Source organism: Neovison vison, chromosome 2 (genome assembly GCF_020171115.1).
Source record: "Neovison vison isolate M4711 chromosome 2, ASM_NN_V1, whole genome shotgun sequence".
NCBI lineage: Eukaryota > Metazoa > Chordata > Mammalia > Carnivora > Mustelidae > Neogale > Neogale vison.
In genome coordinates this window covers 79,560,946-79,580,912 of record NC_058092.1, presented here as the reverse complement: position 1 = coordinate 79,580,912, position 19,967 = coordinate 79,560,946, and the positions used below count along the sequence as shown (strand labels likewise).

General features: G+C 35.6%; 1 protein-coding gene across 6 annotated transcripts in view; it reads right to left on the bottom strand.

The window, feature by feature from the left end:
- The window catches only part of CCDC18 (coiled-coil domain containing 18), a 118,461-nt gene extending 99,543 nt beyond the window's left edge, over positions 1-18,918 (bottom strand). For 4 of the 6 annotated variants that reach the window (XM_044238699.1, XM_044238702.1, XM_044238703.1 and 1 more), the window contains exons 1-6: positions 18,799-18,918; positions 17,520-17,698; positions 16,850-17,024; positions 14,037-14,195; positions 9,123-9,229; positions 7,148-7,276 (exon numbers count right to left, since the gene is read on the bottom strand). In XM_044238699.1, the coding sequence (XP_044094634.1) occupies positions 7,148-7,276; positions 9,123-9,229; positions 14,037-14,195; positions 16,850-17,024; positions 17,520-17,653 (704 nt within the window). In that variant the 5' untranslated portion in view covers positions 17,654-17,698; positions 18,799-18,918. The remainder of the gene's footprint in view (positions 1-7,147; positions 7,277-9,122; positions 9,230-14,036; positions 14,196-16,849; positions 17,025-17,519; positions 17,699-18,798) is intronic. The other 2 variants (XM_044238700.1, XM_044238704.1) reach the window with 2 other exon arrangements.
- Positions 18,919-19,967: the final 1,049 nt, after the last annotated feature.

Genomic DNA, 19,967 nt, shown 5'->3' with positions numbered 1-19,967 from the left:
ATCAGTTATTCTAATGTTCTTTATAGATCTTTTTTTTCCTTCTGATCTAGGATCACATACCGCTTTTAGTTATTTTCTATCTTTAGTTTCTTTAATCTAGAATAGCTCAGCTTTTTTTAAGTCTTTCATGATACCGACAATTTTTTTACAATAATAGTTTGAATTTATTGAACATATATTATGTGCCACAGAGAGCTTTAGCTGCTTTATATACCTAATCAAATGGTCACAACTCTCAATTGGACATTATCCTTATTTTATCTGTAACTAGTACCTAAAAAGACTAAACAGTATGCTCAAGGCACGCCCTCACATATACTAAGTAGTAAACACAATGTATGAATCTAAGAAGCAGGTGGGCCCTTGCTCTCAGCCACCAGGGTACACGGACTACTGACACAAAATTAAATGTCAAATAAGGTGCACAAAAAAACATGATTTTAGACTCATGCTATGCGAGTATTTTTTTTTCTTATATAGGGAAATATGAGCATTCACTGTTTAATAAGTAGAAAAAAACCTTTCTCTCTCTCTCTCTCACACACACACACACACAGAGGTTACTCAAAGGTCTATAATGACAACACCATTGAAGAGTCACACAAGATGAGATCTTCAACTGCCAGAAGCTGGTGGACAATTCTATGTTTACTGTGAAGCCCTGGATTGAATGATTCTACCTTCTTTTACTTCCTAATGTGATCAAGTATAAAGTTAAATGACCTATGACCAAAGCTGGCATAAATGTGCAGCAGCCACTCAAGCTATCTGGAAGTAGATTATCATTACAACATGTTTTTCTCATCCTACTTCCCTCTCTTTTCACAACTACCTACTATTTCTCAAGCTTTGTGCTTCACCATGAGAGAAACACATCAGACCAGGGTTCTCTCACATTCTCTAGACAGCTGATGTGTCCCACGTGAGAAATCCAGTAATCATTGAATGCATGCTGCTACACATCTGCTTAGCCTTGCCTGTTTCCTCATGAGTAGTGGATGCAGGCTATTCATTCTTGGGAGCACACTACATAAGTGACATTATACTCTTTCCACTCTACCACATATGAAATACACAATGTCAGTCTGTCCAGCACCTTAACTTACTGATTCTTCGAATCTTTCCCCTGATTTGTAATGCCACCTGTTACATACCAAGTTTCCCTTGTGTGTCTGTTTGCTAAAGAGGGTCTGTTCTATACAATCAATTTTGGGGGGGGGGATGGATAGGATATTCCTATACCAACAACACATTAATTTAATTCATAAACTTGAGAAGTCCTGGTATCTACAGGCATGTCCTCCACTTTGGTCTACAGCTTCAAAATTGTCTCCCTTATTCTTAGACCTTTGTTCTTACATATGATATTCAGGGTCAGTTCAATACGGTTTACCAAAAATCTTTTGGGATACTGATTGAAATTGTATTAAATGTATCAATTATTTTGGGAAAAACTGACAATTTTATATTAGGCTCCCTTCCAGAAAAAAATAGTATATATAGTTTTATTTTAGTATGTGCTGCCAAAGCAATCTCTGATATATACTTCATTAGTTAGGTCTTTCTTAAAATTTTCAGTAACATTTTATAACTTTCTCTATCAGATTAAGTATGTCCTTCTATTCTGACATTTTTATATGTGGGACCTTACAGATCCTAGGAAGACTGGCCCTCCCAGGGTTAGCCAATTCTTCAAGATAGGAAATTACTCACCTGGAAGTTTACCTTTCATAAACGAACTAATTAGCCCCAGAGCCGGTTCCTCACTCCAGTCTTTGGCTCTTATACTCATGGCCAATAATCCCCTGTCCTAATTACCTCAGGACCAGGTACTAGACAACTCAGGACAGTCTTACACTCAGTCCATTGAGATTATTTATACTACCAAACCTAAACCTGCTGACCCTGCCTTAACTGCTCCTTCTCACAGACACCACAATAACTTCTCCTGCTCATATTTTTCTCCCAACTCTCTCTGCCTCCTGACAAACCCTGAAGCTTCCCCTCAATGGCCCCCTGCATAACCTGCATATCAGAATTCCAAGGGCTCCACAACTTTGCCAAAACTTGATATTGTGAGCCATAATGGGCATGTTTCCTTTTGTCATCACCATTGTTTTCTTTGGTTTACTTTCTTGTAGGCAAATTTTTAACTATTGATTCAATATATATAATGGCTATATATCAATTCACGCTTTCAATTTATTCTTAAATTCTGTTAAATTATATTTTGTTAAAAAGTCATTTATTCAGTCTAAGTTTTCATATTTATCATACTACAATGGTTCATAGTATTTGGTCTTATTTCTTAAATCATAGCTAAATCTGTAATTTAGAAGTTCCTTTTCAATCCCAGTATTGCTTTTGTGCCTTGTCTCCTTGATTAATCTTATCTGGTACCCATTAGTTTGGTCATTATGAAAAGAACCAGATTTAGGTTTTTGTGATTCTATTGTTTTCTTGTTTTCTATTCCACCATTTCATCTTTTATTATTACAATACTTCTATTTTTATTTTTCTTGTGATGCTCTTTTTTCTACTGTCCTTTTTTTGACTATATAAATTGGATGTTTTAACTCATTCATTCTCACTCATATATTAATTTAACATACACATAGGAGGCTAAAAATTTTCCTCTAAGAATTTATTTGGTTATACAGACGTAGTGAAAAGAAGGGGTGCTTGCACCTCCAGTGTTCATAGCAACAATGTCCACGATAGACAAACTGTGGAGGGAGCCAAGATGCCCTTCAACAGATGAACGGATAAAGATGTGGTTTACATATACAATGGACTATTACTCAGCCATTAGAAAGGCTGAATATCCATCATTTGCATTGACATGGATAGAACTGGAGGGGATTACGCTGAGTGAAATAAGTCAAGCAGAGAAAGGCAATTATCATATGATTTCACTCATATGTGGAACATAAGGAATAGTGCAGGGGATCATAAGGGAAGGGAAGGAAAAGTGAATGGAAAGAAATCAGAGAGGGAGACAAGCCATGAGAGACTCTGGATCCAGGAACCAAACTAAGGGTTATAGAAGGGAGAGTATGGGTATTAAGGAGGGCATGTGTGATGGTGAGCACTGGGTGTGTGTGTGTTATACACAACTAATGAAACATTGACCACTACATCAAATGTACTATATGCTGGCTAACTGAATGTAATAATAATAATAATAATAATAATAATAATAATAAAAGAGTATCTTTGGCTGCAGCCCATGAGCTATGATTATTTTTTTATATCACTCCTCTTCAAGAGCTTTCTAATCTTTATCTAATTTCTTCAATGCTCCATAAGTATCAAGAAGGCTGGCTTTAAATTTCCAAACATACATGATTTGGGGGATTACATTCTAATTTAATTGTACAACAGTCTGAGAAAGCAATACATAAAACATATCAATCTTTTGTTGTTTGTTGAAACTCACACTTTTGGCACAGTGAGGTGAGAGATTATAAATATTCTAGAAGTGCTTAAAAGAATGTGAATTTTCAAACTGTTGGGTATAGGTTTCCATATATACACATGAGATCAAGATTGTTAATTGTCATTGAACTCTTCAACTTCTAGCTTTCTTGTTACTCACCTAACAATTCCTAGTAATGTGTAAAAATGTTCCCTATATGATTACAGATTTGTTCATTTTATTTGAAATTTTACTATTAGACTCACACAAGTTCAGAATCTTTAGGGCTTCTGCTTAAGGGTTATTTAAACATTATATACGAGCCTTTTTTGTTTGTTTGTTTGTTTGTTTTTTGAGAGGGGGAGAGAGGTTTGGGGCAGGGAGAGGAGCAGAGGGAGAGGGGGAGAAAGAATCTTAAGCAGGCTCCACACCCAGCACAGAGCCTGACACAGGCCTGGATCTCACAACCATGAGATCATGACCTGAACAGAAATCAAGAGTCAGACAGTTAACCAACTGAGCCACCCAGGCACCCCTATAAGAGTAATTTTAACTCTAGTAATGCTTGTTGCACTTAAATCTATTTTGTGTGATATTAATATAGCTATATCTACTTTGTTTTAGTGACTATTTGCCTAAAATATTTCTTCTAATTCTTTTGCTTTCAATTTTTCTGTGTCCTTATATTTTGGGTATGTCTCTCATAAACAGCATAAAGCTAAACAATCTTTTCCTTTACACTAGTTTTCTAACCCATTATGATTATGATTAATCTTCAAGTCTTTGCAAAGATTCCAATTTTAGAATGCCAACATCCATTCTAGATGGATGGAGTTTCAAAAAGTTCTCAAAAATTTAGATGTCGGTGCACCTGGGTGGCTCAGTGGGTTAAGCCGCTGCCTTTGGCTCAGGTCATGATCTTGGGGTCCTGGGATCGAGTCCCGCATCGGGCTCTCTGCTCAGCAGGGAGCCTGCTTCCTCCTCTCTCTCTCTCTGCCTCTCTGCCTACTTGTGATTTCTCTCTGTCAAATAAATAAATAAAATCTTTAAAAAAAAATTTAGATGTCATATCTCTACCTAAAAATATCAATTGCCTATATGTGCTCTCCAGATTAAAACACAAATACTTTGGCCTAACAATTTCTTGCCTCATTTCCTACTATATCTATCCATTTATACGTACAAAAAAACTCCCTACTATTCTTAGCAGTGATGCTTTCATACTTCCATGCCTTGTCCAGAATGTATGAAAGCAAAGTCAACACCCTTCCATAAAAATTATCTCTTTTTTAAGTTTTACAGAGATAACCAGTCATTCTTCCTCTGTACTTTTTCTTAGCTATATTATGAAGCTAGTCTTTGTGTATTATCATTTCTTTATTTCAAATAACCATATACAAAATGTTTATCTGAGTAAGTAAAAATTTATCTGAATATGTCTTAATTTCAGAATGTTTAAACCCACAGTTTACACTTAAAATAGCCACATTTGTTAGTGTTTATTAAGAGGCACCTTACATTTCTTTTTTCTCATTTAATCCTCACAAAGATATACTATCATCTTGATTTAGCAGATGAACAAACTAAAGCTCCAGAAGGTCAAACAGTTTGCCCAAGATAACAGAGCCACTGAGAAATAAAATCTGGTTGACTCCAAAACCTAAATATTTCCATAAAGTAATAGTGCCATCCAAATATATACTGAAACTTGAACTATACTAACCAAATACTGTGGGAAAATGTTCTTCCAAGCTTAAGGAAAAATGACTTAAAGATTTCAAGTGGTTTTTAGAAGTTTAAATGCACATGCAAACAAATATTTAACTTATTTATGACAACTTTTCAAAAAATATTTTCTTAAAAAAAAACTTCCTTCAAAACCTTATTTTATCATGGTATACCTTTTTTGAAAATAAAAAATTTTTTGCATTCCCACCAACAGTGTAAGAGGGTTCCCCTTTCTCCACAACCTTGCCAAATGATGCAGTCACTCTGGAAACAGTATGGAGGTGCCTCAAAAAGTTAAAAATAGAGGCTCATGGGTGGCTCAGTCAGTTAAGCGTCTGAGTCATGATCTCACCTCAGGTCTAGATCTCAGGGTTGTGAATTCAAGCTCCGTGCTGGGCTCCACACTAGGCATGGAGTCTACTTTAAATAAAAAAAGAAGTTAAAAAATAGAACTTTCCTACGATCCAGCAATTGCACTACTAGCTATTTACCCAAAGGATACAAAAATACTGATTTGAAGAGATACGTGCACCCCAATGTTTTGATTATCGACAACAGTCAAATAATGGGAAAAGCCCAAATGTCCATCAACTGATAAATGGATAAAGAAGATGCAGTATGTATATACAATGGAATATTCTTCAGTCACCAAAAAGAATGAAATCCTGCCACTTGCAATGACATGGACCGAGTTAGACAGTATTACTCCAGACGAAATAAGTCAGTCACAAAAAGACAAATACCATAATGATTTCATTCATATGTGGAATTTAAGCAACAAAACAGATGAACATGGATGGGTGGGGGACAAACCATAAAACAGACCCTTAACTACTGAAAACAAACTGAGGGTTGATGGAGGGGAGGTGGGTAGGGGATGGGTTAAATAGGTGATGGGTATTTAGGGGGGCACTTGTATTGTATTTAAGTCATGAATCACTAAATTCTACACCTGAAGCTAGTATTAACACTGTACATTAACTAACTGGAATTTAAATAAAAACTCAAAAAAGAAAAAAAAGCTTTTTAAAGATTTTATTTTATTTTTTTTTATTTGAGAGAGTGTGTGTGCAAGCATGTGAGTGGGGAAGGGACAGAGGGAGAGGGATAGAGAGAATCTCAAGCAGGCCCCTCCTGAGCATGGAACTGAACAAGGGGCTTGATCTCATTACCCTGAGATCATGACCTGACCTGAAACCAAGAGTCAGATGTCTAAGGGACTAAGCCACCCAGGAGCCCCAAGAAAAAAAAATTTTTTTTGAAGATCAAAATGCAGATTATCACTTTACTCTGTGTAAAACTGCTATAATTATATAATGATATTAGAAAATATTATTAAACTTAAAAAATCCTATCCATTTACAAGTTAATTGACATTAAGAGTTAATGGTTCCTTAGTCAATGCTACTTACAAAACTTTATCTTAAAACGAGTTTATATAAAATAAATACTTCTGCATTACTTATGTGTTCCTAAAGGAAGATCCAACTACACTTCCTCATGAATTTTATGTAGTTTTAAACCTTAGTTTCAGAAATAAGTAAATATCAATATACTGACTATCATTATTAAGTTTCTAATCCCAATCCAGAATGCCAGTAATATGAAGTTTTTAATAGAAAATGAAAAAAAAATTAATAGACAAAAAGAACATTAAATTATCCTACCACCGGGTTACTTAAATTTTTTCACTTTAAAAATTAGCTATGATTTTATGGGACGCCTGGGTGGCTCAGTGGGTTAAGTCTCTGCCTCCAGCTCAGGTCATGATCTCAGGGTGCTGGGATCAAGCCCCGCACTGGGCTCTCTGCTCAGCAGGGTAGTCTGCTCCCCCCCACCCGCCCCCTTCTGCCTGCTTCCCTGACAACTTGTGATCTCTCTGTATGTCAGATAGATAAAATCTTTAAAAAAAAAAAATTAGCTATGATTTTAAATAGGTAATATATTCTTTTTCCTTCTATAAAAACAATTTGTTTGAAAATTTGCTTTGAAAACACATACCTCTTTCCTTGTTTACTTTGTTCAAGTAAGTCCACCTTTAACTTTATACACTCTTCTTGGGACTTCTGCAAACTCTGCTCCTTTTCAATCACCATTTTCTGGCTCTGCTCTAACTTATCTTCGGCCGCCCTATTAAATAAAGGATATATATTTTTTTTAAAGATTTATTTACTGAGAGACAGTGTGTACATGCATGTGTGTACAAGTGGGGGGATGGGCAGAGGGAGAGAACCTTCATGCAGACTCCCTGCAGAGCCAGACGGGGGTGGGGGTGGTGTTCATCTCACCACCCATGAGGTCATGAACTGAGCAGAAACCAAGAGCCCAATGCTCAACTAACTGAGCCACCCAGACATCCCAATAAAATTTTTTAAAAGGCTATTAAAGAGATTATTCCACGTATGCAAGAATAGCTCAATACTAAGAATTCTATCATTTTAAATCACTGAGGTAAGAGAAACCATTATTTAATAAGAGAGAGACAAAATTCATCATCTGTCTACTAAGAATCTTTATAAGGAATGAAATAATACATATATCTGAAAAAACAGCTTATATCCTATTTCATAGTCAGATACTAGAAGCATAACCATATAGTCCAGAAACTAGATAAGAATGACTATTGGGGCGCCTGGGTGGCTCAGTGGGTTAAGCCGCTGCCTTAGGCTCAGGTCATGATCTCAGGGTCCTGGGATCGAGTCCCGCATCGGGCTCTCTGCTCAGCAGGGAGCCTGCTTCCTCCTCTCTCTCTCTCTGCCTGCCTCTCTGCCTACTTGTGATATCTCTCTGTCAAACAAATAAATAAAATTTAAAAAAAAAAAAAGAATGACTATTATCACCACTATATTCAATGATTCCTCGAACAGCTACAAAAAGAAAAATGAAAAGTAGTAAGTATAAATTTTGAAAAGACAATATTTTCTTTCTTTTGCTGATATTATCATTAGATGCCTGAAAAATCCAGGAGACTCAAAATGATAAATTATTAGAATAAAATATTATGACAAATAGTTCTAATTACAAAAATGATAAATTATTACAAATGATAAATTAGAATAAAAGATTATGACAAATAGTTCTAATTACAAAATTATTATACAAAAAGCAATAGCCTTCCTATATACCATCAATGAACAGAACATGAACAAACTCACAACAACTAAAAATACAAAATACCTTGTAATACAAAGAAATTACAAGACTGATGGTAATGAAAAATTACTTTAGGGTAAATGAGAATGACCTGCAGGATTTATTCAAACATGGATTGCTGGGTCTCATCTCTTAGAATTTGTAATTCAGTAAATTTGAGACAGAACCTGAAATCTACAATTTTTTAGAAAGATTTATTTATTTATTTATTTATTTATTCTAGAGAGAGGGAGATGGGGGAGAGGGAGAGAGAATCTCAAGCAGAGATTCTGACACAAGGCTCAAACTAACAACCAAGATCACAACCTTGAGCCAAACCAAGAGTCAGATGACTGTGCCAGCCAGGTGCCCCTGAGACCTACAATTTTAATAAGTTCCTAGAAGATGCTAATATTGCTGGTCTCAGAACTACACTTTGAGAATCATCAAAATGAAGTAATGGGCTATTTAGTACACATACAGCTCTCATTTTATTCAAAGCAGAAGAAGGGGATAAATTATAAGGTGCCTGATTCCTTCTATTTTATTTCTTGACCTCCCACTGAAGCACCAGTATGTACTACTACGTGAGGCAAGAAATGAACGAGTTCATTTTCAATAAAAGCATGTAAATAACCATCTCAGCTAATATTTAGTCTTTTTTAGCCCCCTTAAACATCACGCATCCTGGAGCCAAGAGGAGGTATGGTGGATTGTAGAACAGATTCCTTAAGTTCTAAGACAGTCTACAGGACACTACAGATTTATTGGGGTACAGATTTCACAAGATATACCAAAAAGCAGAAGAAATAAAAATTTTAAAGCCTTAAAAAAGTATACTTACCTCAAAACTTTATCTTGGGCTGAAACTTCTGCTTCTAAATTTATAATCTGTTCTTCTAAGATTGGCACACTGGCTGCCTGTTGTTGAACAGATTCAAGCATAGAAACCTAAAACAACAACAAAATAAGTTTTAGAGCACTTCGTGTCAGAAGATAAATTAATCTAATTGGTACTTTGTTTCTTTTTCTGACTGATGAGGGTGTCCAATATAACTCCCTAATCACTGGTCTATGTGAAGCTCACCCTATCTATTCTTAATATTCCAAGATAACTGATTAGCTATTTGGGGTTGAGGGTGGAGAATCTCTACTGACAACATCCAAGAAGATAAACTTCACATAAATCAGAAAATTAAATATAAAGATCAAATCATAAAAAAGTAAACAAAAGAATACCTATTGAATCTTTTTACAATTTAAGACCTTATTTTAGGATACATGCTTACTAGAGAAAACCTAGAAAATACAGAAAAGCATAGGTCCAGGAAAGAAAACCTGGAGTATAGCTCAAAATCTCTGTCGGTAAGTCAACACTCCTTTTCCCATTCTTAAAACACCAACAATTAAATGATGGCCTATCAGGAAGAGAGAGAAAATTTATTACCTAGGGAAATTGAACAGGAAAAGTTTAGAACTCTGGGAAACTATGTAGAATGATGAGCAGGGATGAAGTATTTATAAATAAACAAATTGATTAATATAAAATGGTCAGTTTCCAACTACTTACTTCATCTGATTTAGGGCTATCCCACAGGTGGGAAATTAAAGGATTCTTTGCTGGAGAAATTCAACAGCTCCAAAGAAAAAGACTTCACATACTGACACTGGATGAAAGAGCTAAGGTATCTCCCTACAAAAGAGCCATCTCGGGGCGCCTGGGTGGCTCTGTAGGTTAAGGCCTCTGCCTTCAGCTCGGGTCATGATCCCAGGGTCCTGGGATCGAGCCCCGCATCGGGCTCTCTGCTCAGCGGGGAGCCTGTTTCCTTCTCTCTCTGCCTGCCTCTCTGCCTGGTTGTGATTTCTCTCTGTCAAATAAATAAAATATTTTAAAAAAAAAAGAGCCATCTCCCCAGGTATCACCAACATATAAAGCTCAGTGGACTTCAAACTTCACCTTCATACACAGAGCTTCTAAACAAAATTTAAGTGCCTTTCTCTTAAATATAAATAGCTAAAACACTAACATCTGCAAAAACATTTCTAACCTATAAGTCAGAGGCCAAAACAAAGAGGCAACTGGCAGCAAGCAAGGCAAATATGCATGCACACACACACACACACACACATCATTAAATCTGCAGAAAACTAAGTGAGGATGCATCAGGATATTATTCAATACAAAGCAAAGAATTAGAGAATATGGAAAAGCTCTGGAAAATGAAAAAATATGAAAGCTAAAAAATGATTTAACACAGGTAGATGATAGTTTTGAGAAATCTCTTAAAAAGTATCACAGGGGGTGCCTGGGTGGCTCAATGGGTTAAAGCCTCTGCCTTCGGCTCCAGTCATGATCCCACGGTCCTGGGATCAGGCGAGTCAGGCTCTCTGCTCAGCAGGGAGCCTGCTTCCTCCTCTCTCTCTCTATGCCTGCTTCTCTGCCTACTTGTGATCTCTGTCTGTCAAATAAATAAATAAATAAAATTTAAAAAAAAAAGTATCACAGGAAGACAAGGAGATAGAAAACATGAGGGGAAAAAAACTTAATAAATTATAAGGTTGAAAGAGTTAGAGGGCCAGTAGAGGTGATCACCTAAGAGGAAAAACAGAAGAAAACAGAGGGAAGAATATTACTGAAGAGATTGCATAAGAAAAATTTCCAGGACTAAAGAACACAAGATTTCAGCCTGAAGAAAAAGGTCTACTGAAAGACATGTCATTCTGAAATTCTGAAACACCAAGGAAAGAGGGAAGATCCTTAAAACTAACATAATGTGCTCGCTTCAGCAGCACATATACTTAAAACTACCATAAAAGGAAAAACAATGGAAAAAATTACATGCTAAGAAAACTGATTCACAATGGCATTGGACTTTTCAGAGAAGCAGCAAAAGATAGAAGACAAGTAAGCAATGTCCTAGAAATCCTGAGGCAAAATAATTTTCAACCTAAAATCAAATGTAGGGGAGAAATTAGGACATTTCGGACATGCTGGGGGGGGTTAGTAGAAAAATATGTTCCACTTAAAGAAAGAGTAAACCAAGAAAAGAAGAAGACACAGGATCCAGGGACAGTAGATCCAACCTAGAATATCAAAGACGAGTCTCAGGAGAGCAGTCGGACAGCAGGCCTGAGGGGCAATAAGCTGGGAAGAGCAGGATGCCTGGCTCCAAAAGTGTAACAAACATTGGGAAAGATAAATTATGAATATACTGGTTGACACAATGAGGAATTTCAGCCCAAGATTTCCAATAGTGGTATATATGCAACAGCAAAAGCTAAGACCTGCCCTAGGAAAGGGAGTCTCCCTAAAAAACATTTTGTTAGGCAATGTAGAAAATGTAGAAAATGCTGACATGGTAAGTAAAATATAAAATATAATATAAAATATAAATATATATTTTATATATAAAATATAAATAATTATAAATTATTTATAATTATAAATAATTCTCCTGTTACATACAATAAATAACCACTGGTGTTTCTACATACTAAAAGAAAGGAACAAAATGCTGTTTTGGTTTGGTAGTTATTAGTAAAATTCTCTTAATATCCCTTTGCCTTTAAATAATTAAGCTTCTATGACTTAAAAAAAATCTATAGTTGGTAGAAAAGTTAAAACAATTAATAAACAAAAAAGGTGAACAAGGGGAGCCTGGGTGGCTCAGTGGGTTAAAGCCTCTGCCTTCAGCTCAGGTCATGATCCCAGGGTTCTGGGAACAAGCCCAGCATCAGGCTCTCCGCCCAGCAGGGAGCCTGCTTCCTCTCCTCTCTCTCTGCCTGCCTCTCTGCCTACTTGTAATCTCTGTCTGTCAAATAAATAAATAAAATCTTTAAAAAAAAAAAAAAGTGAACAAATTACATAGCAAACAAACATAGTGAAAGGTAACCTTGTGAGAAATCAAGAAAAACAAAATACTTCCCCTCAAAAAAATAAAATGTAAAAAAAAACAAAACCTCAGTATAATACTGAATGCAGAGTACAATAAATCTTGAAAAAAAATTTTCCCTGTAATTTGGTTATTCTAAAATTCTATCCTAGAAATAATCCCAAATACAAAAAAGTTTCTTGTTCATTGGAGTATTTTTTTTCTTCTTAGGCTGGAATTATCTCCAATAGCACTTTTTGTTTAAAATATACAAAAGAGCTGGCTCAGTCAGGTAAGTGTCTGTCTTGGGCTCAGGTCCTGATCCCAGGATCCTGGGATCGAACCCTGCATTGGGCTCCCTGCTCAGCAGACAGCCTGCTTTTCCCTCTCCCTCTGACTGCCACTCTGCCTACCAGTGCTCTCTATCTCTCTGTCAAATAAATAAAAATCTTTGAAAAGTAAAAATAAAATTAAATTTAAAAATTAAAAAAAAAATAAAACACACAAAAGAAAAATAAGGATCTCCCATAACCCTACTACTTAAAACAATACAAATATAAAAGTAAATAGTGAAAGCCTCGCTGGAGACAAGACAATCCAATCCCTCTCAAAATTATCAACAATATGGAGTGCAGTCTTTCTATTCTTATATATGTTATATATACCTATATACATAAACACAAACATATACACACATTTGCTCTTTTAATAAAAAGCAAAACTGGGATCACCCTGCCTATGTGTGTTGCTCTGTAATGTTCCTCTACCACTCAATATTTTAGGTAACAGTTTTTGAATGCTTTATGCAGGTTCTAGGTGCCTTTTCATATATTATTAACTTTGGATCTTAGAATGGATTTATTTAACCTCAAAAAAAGCTTTGTAGCAATCCCTTACATAGATATATTGTAATTTACCATCCCTCTATTATTGGACATTTTGGTTTCTAATTTTTTATATAATTACAATCATACAGCAAAAAATAGGAAACCATTAGAGGCGCCTGGCTGGCTGTCTGTAGAGCATGAAACTCTTCAACTTGGGAGTCATGAGGTCAAGTCCCACTTTGGGTGTAGAGATTACTTAAAAAAAAAATAGCCACTTAAAAGGAGAATTATTAATTAAATTATGGCATAATCACATAAGGAAACAAAGCTACGATTAAAAAAATGATCAGTGGAGAAGCCAAGTAAATATATTAGAAAATGCTTGGACTATCCATCAGAAAATGCTCAGGGTTGCCTGGGTGGCTCAGAAGTTTAAGCCTCTGCCTTTGGCTCAGGTCATGATCTCAGGGTCGTGGGACTGAGACCTGCATTGGGCTCTCTGCTCAGCGGGGAGCCTGCTTCCCCTTCTCTCTCTGCAGACTTGTGATCTCTCTCACGATGTCAAATAAATAAATAAAATCTTATAAAAAGAAAATGCTCAGACTATGCACGAAGTTAAAAAACACAGGAAAAAAGAAAACTATTCGAACAGTCTGGATTCAACTATGTAATAAGCCAGTAAAGTAGTTTCTCATTGGTGGAAACTGGGTGATCTTTCTCCCCTTTTCTATTTTCAAAGTTTCAACAATGGGAATGTATTAGTTTAAAAAGGAAGATAAATAAGCTATATTTTCTCTATAAAAATAAAACCACATGAATTGGTAATCTTAAGATTTTAAGAAGCGCTGACTTATGTAAATACAATCTCTCCTAAATCATTTGCAGATATTAAACTCACGTAAATTAGACTCCAACATTCCATGTTGATCCTATATTATCATTATAAAATTTATTATATGTAACACATTAAGCCAATACATGGACTATTTTTCCAATTCTAAATCTTAAAATGATTCAAAGTACTTTCCATTGCCATAGTCACCACTTCAAAAAACATACTTTTGCTCTTGACTGTGTTAATTCAAAGTGGACAGATTCCATTTTAGTCATTAAAGAATGATTCTGTGAGACCAAACAAGCATTCTGTTGCCTGAGTTTGTTAAGTTTCTCTCGAAGATTTCTGATCTCGTGATCCACGGGGGCAGATGAAAAAGACATCTGAAAAATTAAAAAGAGCAATCTATTTTGGATTCTTTCATTAAGCCTTTTAGGTAATGGAAAATGATGAACAACTGTCAGTAAAATGACTAACTCAGAAAATGAGTTCAGATGTTTAGTGAGTGCTGGTGAGGCTGTGTGGGACAATCAGCTCTCTCCTCCACTGCTGGTGAATATAGACATAAATAAGCATAGCTTAAAAAACAATGGTACAATTTGGGAAAGTTCTTGGTATTATCCAGTAAAGTTGAAGACGCTAACACTCAACAATATTAGTCCTGGGTATAAACCTAAAACTTTTACACTTGTAAATATAAGAATTATTCATACCTACCTTGTCCATAAGAGATAATGGAAAGAATCCAAATGACAAAATGGTTAATAAATCAACAAAATGGATAATAAACAAATTCTTTATACACATTTTTGTTATACATCTGAATATATATTTTATAAGAAATTCTTTTTATTTTCATGAGGGTTGAGGTTTTTAAGACATGATTTCACTCTTAAAAAAGTAATATGCAATTCAAGTCAAAACTATATAAAAAGTATACGCAGAAGCCTCATTCCCATTTTTAGTAGGTAAGTAACCATTTAACAAGTGGGTTTTTTAGGATTTTAATTATTTGAGTGTGAGAGACGGGAGAGAGCAAGCACAAGCAGTGGGAGAGGAAGAGAGGGATGGGGGAGAAGCAGAGCTCAACATGAGGCTCATGAGGGTCCATCCCAGGACTCTGAGATCATGACCTGAGTGGAAGTCAAATTGTTTAACTAACAGAGCCACCCAAACACCCCTTTAATTTTCTTATTTATAAATTTTTGTATAACACCAACCATACAGAAAAAACATTAGGGAACTGAGGCATCTAGGTGGCTTGAGTGACTGAGTGTCTGCCTATGGCTCAGGTCATGACCTCAGGGTCTTGGGATTGAGACCCGCACTGGGCTCCCTGATCAGCAGGGAGTCTGCCCCTCTTGCTACTCATGCTTTCTCTATCTCAAGTAAAAAATAAAATCCTAAATAATAATAATAATAATAATAATAATGGGGAACTGCCTATATAGGAAAGCTAAGTTAGGCCTTAAACATAGTCTTCTCGTGTTTCCACCTTCATCTGCAAGCAATACAAATTACCCACCCTCACAGTGAGTTATGCAAAAACTAGCATTCTATATACATCATTCTGTACCTTGCATTTTTTTAAATATATCTTGCCAATCTCTCCATAATCAAGATAGTTAGAAACTCCTTTCATCTCCCCACCTGAGCTGCAGTTTCCACTGCATGTTTATTCAACCAATCCCCTGAGAAAGGCACTTGAGGTATTTCTAATCTGTTATGACAAAGTCTCCTTTTGTACTTATGCAGGCATACCTGTCATGTACCTTTCTACAAGTGGGATTCTCAAGTCAAGGATAAGAGCATGTGTGATTTGGGGAAACATTACCAAATGCCCTTCCATAAAGGACTGTATCATTCTGCACTGCTACCAGCAATGTATGAGAATGCCTATCTCCTCCTAATATTACCTGCAAAATATAGTGTCAAATATCTGATAGGTATGAACTGGTACCTAAGTATAGTTTCACTGTGAATTTCTCTTATTATGAATGAGACTGAACACCTTTTTATTTGTTTGAAGACCATTTTAACTTCCTGTTTCATACATGTCTTTTGTTCATTTTTCTATTGGGTTGTTCATCTTCTTCCTAGAAGCTTTCCATGTTAAAGAGATTAGCTCTCTGTCTTTAATAGGCATTGTCAATATTTTCCCCTCCAATTTATCATTAGTCTTTTTATTTTGTTTAGGGTAAAACACAATGATTTCAATTAAAGCATATATGTAGCAAAAATGATCAGCAATTTGATTTAGAATATAGATCAAATTTCATAGAATTACACAGTCTTTGAAGACATGGAATTTGAATTTATTTTCTAACTTGCAGGCTCACAAAGCTTCATAAGCAGCTTTCTTAGAAAAAGAAAACCTCTCAGCTGTTAGCTTCCTGAAGTGGGAAGAGCACATTTTTATGAAAGAAGATTATGATGTGCATATGCAAACAAACGCATGCATGTGTGCTGGCAGTGAGATAATAGAGAACAGGAAAAGGAGATTGGAAAGGGAGATTGAAGGGTTGAATAAGGAAGAAAGGTAAACACAAGGAGGTAGATAATAGGACTGAAAAAAAAAAGACAGAAGGAAAATGTTCCAGACCAGTAAAGATGTCTAAGATCATCCACAAAATTTAGGGATAATGAAAAGAGAACAGTGCTACACTATCATATAGCAGATAACCCAGGCTAAATATTCTAAATATATTTTAACCACTTAATAAATAACTGATTTCTTATTATGTATAGTGCCAAAAATCACAGGGGTTACCATTTACTTGGGAAAACAAAACATTTAATTGCAAAAAGGTAATAAATATAGAAGTCTAAAAATACAGTAATACACCACAGCAACTACTTTCTTGTTAGGACATAATAAGAACCATCATATTTAAATTCAAGAGTCTTAAGCACAATGGTAAAAGACTATGGAAAACATAAACAGATATTTAAAGAAAAAACTCAAAGGAAAGGTATTTTAAGTAAACAGGTCTGAAACTAAAGTTACTTTTAAGTAGACAGGTCTAAAAACAATAACCTTATCTCTTGGCTTTTTTTGAAAATCAGTACTGCCAGTGGGCATTTTACAAACTTTTTTATAAGGTATGTGATTCAAAAGTCCAAGCTGGTTAGGCTGAGAAAGATCTTCCAGAATGAGTTTTTCAGGTCTTAAGAGATTAGAAGCGTAATCGGAATTTTCACTTGGACTAACACTAGAGAAAAAAGAAAAATCCATTTTAGTTCCTAATTTAAGTATTCACTCCAAATTTCTATACATTGAACAAGAAAACAGAAAGAAAAGCACCTGAAGTTGTGATGGAAATCACATTCAGTTATGAACTTAGAGCAATGTCTCAACTAAAATTCTTAATAAATTGTAATGAGTTTTAACGAACAATCTGTGTAGTTTAGAGACTCTATGCTAGAATTACTTAAGATTCAAAAAGTAGTCATAATAATAAAAGACTAATTAAGCCCAAAACATATTTTATACTCTGAGTACTAATATAGCACAGGTGTTTATTTAATGTATAAACACTTCTCTAACACTTCTATTTTCTTTCCTAAACCAAGAATTACATTAAAGATTATAGATTATTTCCTATTCTATTCTATTAAAACACAATATATAATAATGAACTTCATACATTTTACATTCATAAATTAAAGTCATATTCTGAAGTGCATATGTGATTTTACTTACGTACCTGGATAACTCTTCCCCTAAACTCTGTAAACTCCATTCTGTTATCTTCAGTTCATGTCTTAAGGAAGCAACATTTGCAAGCAAACTTTCTTCTTCATTGTCTTTTTTACAGTACTCTGATGAACTAGATTCCATTTCTTAAAAAAAGAAGTGTATTTCTTGTACCTTGCCAGAAAGAATCTGTGGTGTCAAAATACTCTCACATTAATAGAATTCAACTCTATTATTTTTCTATTTATCTCAAATGTTGTGCAATCTTTCATGGTAATTTAAAACAAAACAAAAACCCAATTACAATGAGTTTCTCCCCAGTGTAAAGCCAAGGAAATAGAAAGTTCAATAGTTCCCCTTTTTTAAGCACATTTAATCTTTCTAACAATAGTGCACATTAAACACTGTTATTCCATGTTCAAGTTAAAACAAACTAAAAATAAGGTAAAATAAATAATTTGCTAAAGGTCACATAAACTGTAAATGGTGGCAACAAGATCTGAACCTAAGTCATCAGGATCCAAAGACCTTTTAATTATATCATACTGTAATTTCTAACTCATAGATCAATTTCAAGATGAGCTGTTTGAACCTATAAAATCAAGTTACAATCTCTGGAAATCTGACAAAATTGGTATCATTATAGTCATTCATATTTTCTTAATGGCAATTTATTACCAAATAAAGGTTATCTCCTTCTCCCATTCACAATGGTTATAAAATTAAAAAAACACAGACATTCGCATCACAATCATAGAGATCAAAATCGCATTTGGCAAGTTAACTCAGAAATACATGAAGAAAAGTTTTTCTTTCTTCAACTTGTGAGTATCTCTAGAGTTGTGAATTCTCTACTAAATAACCTTTACCCATAAAAATCGTGATAAAAGGCCACATTTTATTATTAACCATTAACACATACAATCATTATGTATTAAAGTACATATTAATATAATAAAAACTAAGGCTTTAAAATCTCTACTACTGTAGATCTTTCTGCATCTTAAAATTACATTCTTCTTTCAGATCCCATTTACCTTTGTCATTATAGCACCTCTTTTTCATCACCCTTCTAGAATTCTGACCACATCTCAAGCTCCAAAAGGTTAGGAGTCTTATGTATTATATTGAGAACTGTAAGGCACTTACAGGTCAGTATGTTCAGTGAATAAATGAAGATTGCTGAATTGCCCTTCCCTCCCTTCATCCAGCTAAAATAGAATAGCAAATTTACTCCCCACACAAAATTTCTCAGATGTAAGAAGGAAGATTAAAAAGAAAACTCTCACCTTTTTGGAAGAAACTGTGGCAGGAAATTAAATGAGATGCTATGTAAGAGCTGAGAAAAGTTTCTTTTTTCCCTTTTCGTTTGCACAAATTTGCTTCTGCCTAGGTGAGAAGACTCTCCCATACAAAAGTCAATGGGTCAGGTGCCCATACTGCTTTATCTTTTCAACATCATCTATGGGATGGTGAAGGAAAAAAGGGTAGTACAGACAAGCTGGATAAATTCCAAAATGTCATTCGATACTAAGTTTAAACTAAATCAGGTTTTACATCCAACATCTTCTATGTATTTTTTTTTAACATTTTATTTATTTATTTGACAGAGATCACAAGTAGGCAGAAGAGCGGGCAGAGAGAGGGGGGGAAGCAGGCTCCCTGCTGAGCAAAGGGGCTCCATCCCAGGACTCTGGGATAATGACCTGAGCCCAAGGCAGAGGCTTAACCCACTGAACCACCCAGGCGCCCCTCTTCTATGTATCTTAATGTAACAATTCCCTAAAACTTCTTAAGTACCAATGAATACATTTGCTTTTTTTTTCCCCTGCAGAGCCATTTACTTTCAGATGAAGACTTTTCTTCCCTTCAACTTATAATAGGTTATAAAAGTCTATTTTCACTGCCTTTACATACGTGGAAAAGGGCATCATGCTACCTACAGGCCCTGACCAGATCCTCTGCTGGTCCTAATAACGCGTCGGTAGCTCTACGCTCACGCACACCCGTCAACACTGAAAAACAGGTGTTTTTTATAAACCTTGTACGTAAAGGATGGGCTGTAGTCGAAAAAAGATTCCTCATTTGGGAAGGGGGTTATAGATTTATGGCGTATGGTCCGGTTACCAAGAACTCTCAATTTGACAGCACTTGATCCTACGTTCATCTGAAAGAAGCAGATTAAAACAGGACATCTTCCTCCGATTTCTCATGTAAAATAAAAGCCTGCAGAGCAGCGTCCGCAGCAAGGGTGAAGACGCGAAGCGCGACCGAGGGTGCCGGGAGGGACAGGAACAAAACTCCCCCAGGTAGGCCTGTTTTCACCCTCCAAGGAGCAGTCAGTCACTCACCACCCAAGGCGTAGTTGGGAGGTAGACCCACCTGACAACAGCGCGCGCCGCGCTCTCGTCCGCGTTCGGAAGCCTCGTACCCTCTCCTGAGCTCAGGGCGTGTAAGC